The sequence below is a fragment of the Lathamus discolor genome, chromosome 3, assembly GCF_037157495.1.
Source record: "Lathamus discolor isolate bLatDis1 chromosome 3, bLatDis1.hap1, whole genome shotgun sequence".
Taxonomy (NCBI): domain Eukaryota; kingdom Metazoa; phylum Chordata; class Aves; order Psittaciformes; family Psittacidae; genus Lathamus; species Lathamus discolor.
Window position 1 is genome coordinate 143,816,103 of NC_088886.1, and position 12,142 is coordinate 143,828,244.

A 12,142-nucleotide genomic window follows, 5' to 3' on the forward strand; every position below is an offset into this window, starting at 1 on the left:
AAGATCTGTTCAGTTAATGACAAGAAATAGTATCCCATCTTTCAGTGTTAATCTTGTGTTGCATTTTCATTATCTACTTGTATAAGACAAACTTGTGGTTTTCCAAGCTGCTTTTATAGTGTTAGTTACTGATGATTAAAGACAGATTTAGGATGATTGTTTGAGATGTATTTATTTCAGGGGAAGAAAAAAAGAATCAGTTTACTTCTCAGGATGAATACTTTAAACAGAAGAAATAATGAAATACATAGTGTAAAAATGGCAATGTAAAGAATAAATTCAGGCCCTTAAATACGGAAAGTTGCCATAGGGTTGTTGTATTGTAACCAACCTAAATTTTGCTTTCTGCAAAATAAAATAAGCTTGTTTGTTGTTTTGCAGATTTGTTTGGGGTTTTTAGAATAAATATTCTACTTCTAAAATGTATTTGTCAGTCCAAAAAGCTAAGGAAACCCCACGTGTGATTTCCAGATTGACTGTGTGACACACTGTTACTTACTAGCAGCAACTTTTTACTGGTACTCAAATAAGTACTGTGGGCTTAGGTCATGGTCAAGTGAAATTTTGTCTTATCTGTCCTGTCATGGTACTGTAAAAAATAAATTGGTTTGAAACCTAAGAAATATACGAGATAAACCAAGAAGGATAAAAGTAAATTTAGCTATATATGTGCTAATTAGTCTAATAAGATCGATTTATTATTTTGAAGAATAATCCTGTTAATATAAAATGACAGTTCTATTTGACCTGCATGTACAGCAGTCCTTTAAAATACCATGTTTTCCTTTCTTTAGTTTGTACTCATATTTTTATTGCTCATTGCTTCACAGGAAGTTCTTTAGCTCAATTTTAATGCTACTCGATTAGTGATACTGCATAAGTGTTGGTGGGCACATCTCTGCTTTTACATTGCTTGTCTCAGAGGCCGAATGGATGTATTTCCTATAAAAGTAATTCCTGAATGCTAAAAGGGTATCAGGGGCTTCCAGCTAAATAAGCATTTCTAGAAAAATAAATGACTAGACAGTTTAGCAATATTATTAATGTAGAGGATTGTCTCAGAAGGGCAGTTCTCATGAGTAGACTAATGGATTCCATAAGTGAGCATTTACAGTGAGATTGAGCATTACAGTGTTATATCTAATATATGTTTATACTTGCTATTTCTTACTTAGCCTAGGTGTGTGTGAGACTAGATCTCCTTTTTTGATGCAGCTCGTGTTTTTTTGATGCAACTTCTGCTTTGCATGTCACCAAAATTAACAAAGTAGGTTTTTTAACCTCAATAATTAATAGCATTGCCATAGTTTTCCTTAAAAAAATAAAAAATCTGCTAGGTGTCTTAAAGGAATTGTTGATGTGCAGCTACTAGTTTAGTAACCTTAGAAAGTAAGCAAATATATTAAGTTAAAGTTCCATTTGTAAAGAGCTCCGTTTGAGAGAAAAATTGCTCTTGCAGCTATATGTTGGAGATGGTGTTTTTAAGCAATAAGTGTTTTTAAATTCAATTGTCTAAAATGCATACTTCATGGAAATAGTGATGGATATTCTTTGTTGTCAGCATCAGAACATTTATATGCCGAGCTAGCAACTTGGAATCAATCACACTGTGGATTTATTATTTAATAAATTCTATAGGGTTGTGATATTGCAGCATGGATTTGCTCTACTGGATTATATTGTTTTTATATAACCTTGTTGTTAAACTTAGAACCTGCATGTTGTATGAAGGAGTAGTGTGAACTGATATTTCTCTAGAAATAGAGCAAATATTGCCAGGGTGGGGTTTTTATTGTTGTTTCGAAACTCTAATGTTATCATTTCAGTCAATATGTCAAAATAACATAACAAAAATAGGATTAGATTATATACTTTAAGCAGGTTTTTTATTGTAAGCCACAGATTGATTATTTATTTAAAATATTTTCTGACTGATAAATGTTTGCATGGTCATTAAGCATTTCACATAACGGTTTAAACAATAGCGTGTATGTATAATGTAAGCCCAAGTTGGAGATGAGTGCATACAGTAGTATGGGAAGAGTCTTGAAGTTGGGCTGGACTCGCTGTTTCTAACCAAAGGTGCAGCAGAAAGTATATATGTACCTACAGCAATGCAGCATGTCACCCTCAGAACAGATTTTAGGTTTTGATGGACTGTCCTGTTTCTTAACTTGTGGCTCTTGTTTTTTGTTCTGTCAGTGGGCACTACCAAGAGCCTGGTTCTCTCCCATCAGGTACTTAAACATGTCAATAAGATCCCACTGAGACTTCTCCAGGCTGAATGCCAGCTCTCTCAGCCTCTTCAGTCTGAAAGATGCTCCAGTCCTTTAGTTATGTTTGTGGTCCTACAGCCATCTTCTGTTTTGGTTTTATACCTGTGAAACTGAGTTCATGGCCATAGAGTGTGATACAAAGCAAAGGAAGGGAATGTCTAGGAGATTTCTTAGAAAAGTTTATACTCCTCTATGCAACAATACTTGATATTAATGAGACATTAAATATTGCCGGTCAATCTAGGGGATCATTTCCAGCATCTACAGAGGACCGAATGTCTAAGGTGTATCTATACTTAGAACATAAAAGTGGTCAAAACTCATTATTAAAGCTCAACCTGGAGGCAGTTTACACAATTTTGTGTACTTAATTCATGATTCTCAGTCATGACTGGGGAGGATGGATGGTTCCAGAATGCTGCATCTCAAGTTTCCAGTCTTACTTGAAGGGAGAATTTTTGTAGCTGATACTACTTTAAAAAAAATATAACTTATATGATTTTTGAGAGTTGATTTAAAGAATGTGCACACGTTTGGGCAGGAATTTGCAACATGAAGTAGTCTCCATCAGAGTGATAGAGTATATTTTGAAATAGAATATATCTCTATGCCTGTATTCTGTGCTGAGTTATTCACACACAATAAATTGTGACAATTCCAATTCCCACTTTTTCCCATATCTTCAAGTCAAATATAAGCGTTGCTAAGAAGTTCTTCTCTTTCATGCACTGCAATTTATTTTGGAAGGTGTAAGGCTGATGATAATTCTTGACTAATAAAAGGTTCTGAAATCCAGCAGAACCTGGAATTTATTTTGAGTCTTAAGCTTGTCCTTATAATTAAAAACTGTTAGCACTGTGTCAATTATGAAATAGTGAATGACAGATGTACTACGTTCCCATGAGAGAATTGGAGCCACGATATACTCTCAATCTCTGTTGTATCCTGGAGGTGTGATTATCTCATTGAAAATACATAACCTGGAATTAACTTAGTAATGTTATTTAAAGTCAGTAGTGTCTTGGAATGCAGATTTTTTTTTCTTCTTAAGAGAAGAAAATTCTGTATCTTTAATTTTAACCAGTTAGTTTGCAGAGATTCACTTCTGAATTTTCAATACCGAATATGAGTATTAGGAGGAAATAGAGAATGTGAACAGAATTTAATAAGACTGTTAGAATGTTACCATATAGTAAACTTGCTGTGACATTAAAGCAGGATTTCAAGCTGCTCTGCATTGATGACTGAGGGAAGATTTGAGAGAGGATTAATGTCATTGTAACCTCCTAAATGTGTTTGAGTATGATGCTGCCACGAATGCTGGAATGTGTTGTACAGCAGTAGAATCTGAATTTGATGTACCCTCTAGATGATAATGTCTCTTCTCTAACCATCTTGAACAGCTGTTCATGTGGTGGTACAAAAGGCATAAGGGTATTAGTAAGGCTAGTTTTCTGTGTTGGTGGTGTGTTAAGGGTAGGGCCAAAAGCTGACCCTAGATTTCTTTGAGATAAAGGGTGTATTTTAGGCAAAGAAAATCTTTCTGTCTGTTTCTGTCTTTCTGCTAGGGACACAATATCCCTATCCAAAAGCATACAGATTGTTTCTGAGTGTGTATTTAATTTCTTTCAACTCAGCAAATCTGTGTGGGTGTGCTTCATCCTCTAATTTTAAGCTTACTGCCAGTGTCCCAAATAAAGTAATTCATGTTAGGAATTGGACATTATTTAAAGCATAATAATGATAGAGAATGTGTTGCTGTCAACCTAAGATCACTTGAGAGATGTGACAATGCAAAAGATTCACACTGTGCCTAACTGGACATGTGAAAGAATAGTGGCTATCAGTGACCCACACTAAAGGACATGGGAACTAAATGGATCGAAGGAAATCAGTTGGAAGATGCTGAAACCTGGTAAAATGTTTTAGTGTGACAGAAGCTGAAACTGTCCTTACTGCCTGAGAATGTCAGTAGGATGTCTTAACTAACTTCATACACAGCCACTGAAAACACAGTGTTTTAGGAGAACACTATAAGGCACAAAAATGGGATCTCCAGAAATCTAGCATTAAGTAGTCTGAGCCTGGGATTTTCAGTCCGAAATCTCTGTGAACCACCATGCAGGTCTACTCAAACTCTTAAACCTTTTATTAAATAGAAGGTCTGTGTGTGTGTGCGTGTGTGGGTGTATGAGAGGGTTGGGGTTAGAGGAATAGAAGTATTTGAAACGTGAAATATTAAGTATATTTTTCATTTTAACTCTTAGCTCTTATTTCGTTTTCCTTCAGCTTTAGAGAGTTCTTACAAAGCAGAATCATGTTAAGCATTTCCTGAGATCAGCATTAGAGATGATTGTCCTTTTTTTAGGGGGGGGTGGGGAAGGGTGTGCTGGAGAAGTCATTTAATACAATATTCAGTTGCCACTGCTGCTGGAACTCAAGTTTTGTTCCTTGAAAGGAAATGCATGGGGTGGAGAAAGGGGTGGGACTTCTAAAAAAATACATGGCAAATATAAATTGCGTATCTTGTGCTGAATTCTGCCAGCTAAGAATGATTGGCTCAAAATATGATTTTAAAACTAATTCCAAGAATTGGCATATTTCTACCAGCATTAGACTGTGAAAGATACTACTGTAGCTACAGTTCTAGCTGTTGACTTACAGTATTATCGGAAGAAAAAATATTCACTGAGAATGGTTAAACAGAGAAAGAGAAGTAGAAAATATTAAAGAAAATACAGAAATAGTAGTATGAAAATACCGAGTTAACAGAAGAATGTAAATCTGTTACTTTTAAATGAAATACAGGTTTAGGTTGCAGCTTAATTAGTAACCATACTTCATCTTCAAAGCTTGTAACTGTCATTTGGAAGGAGGCCAATGCTGAAAACCTCCAGGGAGGCGCAAAGGTCATGGCATCTAAATTTTTTTCCAATGAATGCACTATAATATCGTCCTGTTTCTGCTGTTGCATTTGTTTGATAACATATATTTGCATTTGCTTCAGTAACGGCAGAGGTAGCTTTTATGTATTTTGGTTTTCGAGTTAGTCCCAACACAGAGGTCCACAGATTGTTAGAAATCCACTTTGCATCACAGACTTGCAAGCCTGAGATTAATTAAAAGATGCATTTACTGCTGTTAAGTAAAATTTGTCCAGATGAGACTTTTAAAATAATGTAAAAATTATTAGCTCCTGATGCCCTTTTTCAATGGATTGTCCAGGGAGCAGTTAAATTACTAGGAACTTGATCAACGAGAGTAATTTCTCTTCATCTTTTAACAGAAGAAAATTAGTTTCTGGGCTTGTCAGAACTAGCTTTTTTTTTTTTTTGTTGACGAGGAATCCAGAATACAAGGTTCTGAGTCTTCTGAGTTCTTCTTTCTTCTCCCTTTCTAACCCTACTGATGTTAGCAGTATAGAAGCTTCATATGTGTCTTGAAAATGCAGGTGAGGTATAGCAGCTATGTCGATGCTTTGGTGAGAAAGACCAAACTGTGAATATATCCTTTATTTGTGTGCCCTATGAATATACATAGGTCAAAATTTAGACATGACTCCATGGAAAAGAAAATTCCGATCAGTTGTTTATATGATGTGATTCTCCAGTATAAATGCAGCAAACTGCAAATACAGAGTGCAGGGACTAACACATGTTGCAGTTTAAATGGAAGGAGGTACCTGGTTGATTGGAGTTCACCTGTGGATTGCTGTGTGAGTGAGCACATAGCACACTAAAGTAGACTGTATTGGTGCTGATTTGATTTAGATGTCCCTGGGGATAAATGGTGCTGAAAAGTTTGATTTATCAGTAATTCCATGGACTCGGAATACAAGTCATGTCTGAGCTGCCAAAGAAAACGGTTTTGCCCTTCCACAAAATCTCATATGGCTACATCTGTTACCTTTACTGTGTAATCCATTTTATCTTTTCGTTTTTTTTTCCCCAAGAAGGTGGTAAAGATGCAGTGTCCAAAGGCTCTTATAACTGAATGTTTAAATACTTTTAGTAAAGAAAAGCTACTTGATTAAAGGAAGTTCCGCTTTCACGTTTGTGATCTACTTCCTATTAAGTGAGCAATGACTATGGAAATATTCAATTAAAGTTGGTTGGCAATAGCTTCTGTATTTGTGAGTATATTGACAATTGCATATTGGCATATGAGTTGGAATTCACCCTTTTACCTGCCTTATAGCTTTTATGCTGTCTTGTAATGATGCATCAGTGTTAAGAGCCATTAACCATAAAGCTGTATAAGAATATATAAACTATATAAGAAAATATAAGAATTAAGCTATTAAGAATATATTCCTTAGTTTTCAACCGAAAGTGTAGCAGATTTACACAAATAAAATTAACTTTTGAGAAGAAGCTTTTCCAGTTTAAAGTGCCTAACTCATCATTCCATAAATATAGAGGGAAAAACTTGAATAGGTTTAGGAAAGCATAACTTATTATATAGTAGCAGCACATCAATGAACAAATGTTAATTGTAGAGTGTCAGGATCGTAGCAAGATTGCAAAATTTAGCACTTTGTGGTAACTGCAGGTGTTTTTCAGAAATGTTACAAGCTGTATTATGAGAGAGAGAAAAACATTGTGTATGCTGCATAGAAAATTCTGGTGTTTCTAGCAGTTTGGATCTGTAGTACCTCTGTAGTAAGAATCTTCAGCTTCCACTGGCTATTTAACAAGTTCTGAACAAGCCATTCCTGACATTGAAATATTCTGTCAATAATATCTTATGTTTAATTGTGGTTCTGTCTGTTATGACTGTCTGTCTGGCTGTTATATTACCCTTTTCCCTATTTATCTTAGGCTGGTGCAAAGAGCTTAGAGTGTATGTGGTATGAGACACTGTCATGGAAGTATTCATTATGTATTATTCTTTATCGGTAGACTAGGAACATTAAAACTCAATCCCTCTGATAGAAATCCAATGTTAGGATTATTAAGTGGAAAATAAACTTTTATTGTGTACAGGTCGCCGCTTGGTATTCTACCTGTTCCCAAGCAGGAGCCCACATATTAAATCTTTTATCTCAGTCATAATTAAAATGTCAGTGAAAGCATAATATGATAATTGAGGTACTTTCAGAGTTACTTTGTATTAAAAGAAGACTTTAAATGTAGTGTGAATATTAGGAGGTAGTTATTCCAGTATGATGTGGGAGCTTACTGACACATTTACCAGAGGGAGGTTGTTAAGTTTTGTACGCTTGATTAGAAAAGAGGGAGGACTGCCTAAACAAGATAGTCATTTATATAAACATGGGAAGGAAAAACAAGAAGAAACCCCTTGAATTGGAAACACAAAGTTTTGTTTTAGGGTGAAAATCAATCAGGCAGCAAGAGCATCAATGAGCAGAACATCATGGAGAGATTTACTTTAGCCATTGAGTTTAAAAAGGAGTGGTGATGATGTTTCTGTGATTCTTCTCCAGTTCAAACTTCAGGAGCTTTCAAAGTTGTTGGTTTTTGCTTCTGGAATACTCTCTTTGTGGAGCATAACTATACTATTCCCTCTGTTTCTGTTAAAATGGTTTAAAATCTTTGTTTGCTTTAGTAAAAAGCAAGAGTTCCAGTTAGATATTTTACCAAACATCTGCAGTAATAACTTTCTTTAATGTGAAACTAATGGAATTTTGCCATTGCTTTTGCCATTGGTCAGGATTTCACCTTGTATAGGAAAGCTGTATTCTAATTTTTTGTATTGCATTTTGGAATGATGAACTTTAATGGCTATCCTGAAACTACTATTATTTAAGGCATGGAACAGAGCCCTTAATGACACATGTATAGTTCTTAACTCTACAGAAAATTAACTAAATGATGTGCTAATGAAATGTTTTTCAAAAATAATTGAAGTAGTAATACTTTATTTTTCTAATACAGCTTGTAGGAAATGTATTTAGAATGTATTAAAATCCATTAAAGTTCCTTTAGCTCTAAGGTAAAATGTGGGTGAAGAAATCTCACTTTTCCTTTCTGATTTTTATAGCTTGCACGTGCAGTGGACATGCAAATATTTGTCACATGCAAACTGGAAAATGTTTCTGCACAACTAAGGGAATCAAAGGAGACCAGTGTCAACTGTGAGTACAATTCAATATAGCCCTGAATTGCAATTTTGCCTAGTGTATAATCACTCTTTCCCTGGTTTTGATTTGCTTTTGGTTTTGGGTTTTGTGATTGACCTAACAAGTGTTTTAGTGATGAATCTAGAGTTCCCTGCATTTCTTAGGAAATTTCAATATTACTTAGTATTTTGTGAAAGAATTACACCACCAATATTAGCAGTATTTTGCAGACTATAGTTTTAACAAATACCTTGTAAAAAGAAGTAACTGGAGAATTACCAGTTGTTGTTTTCCTTTTGTGAGATGTGTTTTTGTTTTTTTAATTATTGTAAGGAAAAATACCTGTGAAATTAGTAATTATATTCAGTACGTTTGTCATATCTTGAACGGAGTCTGTAGTGATTAGATTTGTAGAGTTCTGAAAACATAAGGTGCACAGTGATTTAGGTATTTTCCCATATCATTAAATATAGAACAAAGTAATGTCATGGAAAGTACAGTTATTGTATCTTGTTTTGTACTGGAATAGCTTATTGTATTTGTTTAGAGAAAGAGCTTGCAATTTAAGATAGAACATAATAAATGGGAGCACTGTGAACAAGGAACTACTAGAGTAACTTGTCAAGTAGGAGAAACAACACATTAAAGTTAACTATGAATAGCCTTGTATTTAAAGTTATTTCTTTCAGTTCATTCTGCCCTGTACACTGCACTATCCGATAGGAAACTTATTCCTTTCACAATTATAGTTATTTTAAATAGTTTCTGGCCACAAAATTGTCTTGGCAATGTTGGTTGGAATTGGGGAAAAGGCATAAAAATGGCTTATTTCTCTTGAGCAGGGAAAGGTGCCAAGACATAATGTTGTGCCTGACACAGGGCATATTCTTTCACTGGATTTGTGGATTCATCTTTGATACACTTAGTGAACTGGCTTGAATCCTACCCTTAATGCTTTGCTTCATAAATAGGCAAGAAACAATAACACCTGATGGAGATGATGTGTGTATATTCATGAGAAAGATCTGTGCTGGCAGGTACGCAGGTACACTGTTTCAGTGGTGCCTCTGGGACTTTTTTGTCTAGCTAATTGGAGACTCTCAGGATGAGATAGGAAACCAAGATTAGGACTAAATGATGAAATTTTATCATGACAAATGCTGGAGAGTGATAATATCTTTAAACTAAGAATGAAGTCTTCACTGAGAAGTTATTTTTATCTCTTTTTATGCCCAAACACAGATGTTAATCAGTTATTTGATTACCAGTGTGCTGTGGACATATGTTGATGCCATTCGATCTATTTACAAACAACAGTGTGTGTGTGGGAATCTACTCTTTGGTATATCATAACACTCCAAATACAGGAAATAGTTTCTTTGCTCATAACTCCAGTCCTCTGCCAACTACCATTTGACCTAAGGTGCTCTTTATGGACCTTTTCCCCAGTCTGTGTTTCACATACCTATTTTGCTATTGCTTTCCCTTTGTCTTGCATCTGCTTCATAATCATTTCTCTCCCCTGATTTGGAACTTTTTGTCTCACATGGTCAGTTGTGCAGCTCAGCCCTATCAGTCTGCTGTCCTGAGTTTGTTAGAAAGGGTTCTTTGATCCCATTTACTGAGCTAGGAGAGAAAAGGTTGCCTTGGTGGTAGGTTTTCCTGTCTAGTCAGCAGTCACAGCAAGTCCACAAAGTGGAAGAAATGGAAATTTGAATTTTGACTCTTTAATTCAGACTGAAAATCCCTAGTTTTTGTCCCATATAATACATTCTTCTTCCTAGATACTTACATAAACCAAAGTCTTACCCAGGACAAGCTGGGGTGTTTAAGCATTTGGTGTTCCAAACGGTTTCTTTTGGATGAAATAAACTCTGCAGAGCAGCCGTTTTCAAATTGTTTTTTGCTGTGATCACATTTCAGATTGTGACCTTCATGTCTTTTGCGTTCATAGACACAAATATTAGCATTAAAATTGAGTTTCTGCTCTTAAGTTCCTTCCTAAATCTGGTATTAGAAATAAATAGAGGCTATGTAGGCTATCTATTTTATGTCAGCACATATAGAAAGAGACCAGTTGCAGTTTGAATGCATTAGGAGACTGTCTAGGAGACAATTTCGGTACTAGAGAGTCACTGTTAAGAATCACTGTATATCCTGAGGAAAGCTGATACACTAAACTCTAAATCTGTGTTTATCATCAGACAATACACTCGGAATTTGTCATTTTATTCCGATGCTTGCTTTGGGAGGGTATCCATCCATCTGTGGAAGTTCCAGTCAAATGTTTTTTAATTATTTCCTTTAGAATATCCCTTAGGAGATGAAGAACATAAAAACCAGGTCACTCGTGAATCACTGAATCCAGTCACCTTCTGCTATCTAATTTGTAAACTTCATATGAAGTTTGCAAACTTGATCAGATCTGTACCCTGGTAAAAAAAGAGAAAATCATTTCCCCTGTAAAAATGTTTAAACTCAAAATGTGTTGAAAGTATCATATTATAGTTTCAAAATTACATGTACAGTAGTTATCGAGAAGATTAGGGTGATTTTAAATCAGCTAAATGCTTTACTTGTATTTATTACTTTATTCTTGATAAATCTTCTGGAACTTGATTCAAGGTGTGAATACTGTTCTTCATAGTTTTGGATGCATTTCTATTTACTTATTTATTGACTTGGTTTTTTTTTTTTTTTTTTTTGCACTTGTTAGATGGGCTGTTGTCGAACCTCGGCAACAAACCTACAACCCTGTGATTTCTAAAATAAGGATTTCTCTGAAAATTCCAAACTCTGTTTGGTGTGTGTTGGATTTATATTCCTGTCAAGAATCCTATTGATTAGAAAGTCATAGCTGCAGGACTTTATGTTATGTGTCTCTCTCCCTTCTTCCATCTCTTCCTCCTTCCCTCTGCTGCTTTTATATCTGTTCATCAGGTGAGCATCATGCCACGGGGGTGGTGTTTTTAGGAAATCAAGGAAACTTAACAATATTCCCCTTCTTTTTCCCTCCATAGCTAAGAACAGCTAGTTAGTTGTCATATTATGGAGGAACTTCTTTATTTTTATTCTTATTTTTTATTTATTTATTTTTTTTTTTAGTATAGCAATATCTACTACATTACTTTTTGAATTGTGCCGTTGAATAGCACAAAGCACACTGGCACTTTAAATCAGAATTAGTGTCCTAAGGCAGATTTGAGCATCCATTTACATGATATTTTGCAATGTTTCTTTATTTTCTGTAATATTAGACTTGCTAGCTGCTCATTTAATTCCCTTATAGTAATTCATCTAGAGAGGTTTTATTGTATCCATATGCAGCATTATACACACAGTTAACTTTCAGGAGTAGGAATATGGAAATGTAAGGAACATGTTAAGGAGTTGTTTCAAAGTTGAAATTTTGAGATCAGATGAGAGAGCTTTTACTGGATGCAAGGAAGAAAAATTAAAAATTATAGAAGTAACTGCTTAGTTACATCATTCTTTGAGAAATTTTGGTGAGGCTGGGATCTTCCAAGAGCCAGCCTTCACTTGGGGATGTGTCTGCAGCTTTCGTATCTCCAGATTTACACGGATTTACAAGGGATGACATCTGGTAAGGTTGCAGGGTTGCAAATGTTTGATGGAAATAAGGTTCCATAGTGAATTTTTCAAATTATCAGGTTTTACTGGATGTACCATAACATTTATTGCAGTGTACTTCCCAGTTACAGCCATTGCTGTACTTTTGGAGGAAGGAAATCACTCTCTTTTGTTAAGTACTTTGTGCTATGGT

At 35.1% G+C, this 12,142-nt stretch overlaps 1 protein-coding gene across 6 annotated transcripts in view; it reads left to right on the forward strand.

The window, feature by feature from the left end:
- ATRNL1 (attractin like 1) overlaps positions 1 to 12,142 on the forward strand; it is a 543,705-nt gene that overhangs the window by 165,138 nt on the left and 366,425 nt on the right. For all 6 annotated transcript variants that reach the window (XM_065672331.1, XM_065672333.1, XM_065672332.1 and 3 more), the window contains exon 20: positions 8,280 to 8,373. In XM_065672331.1, the coding sequence (XP_065528403.1) occupies positions 8,280 to 8,373 (94 nt within the window). The remainder of the gene's footprint in view (positions 1 to 8,279; positions 8,374 to 12,142) is intronic.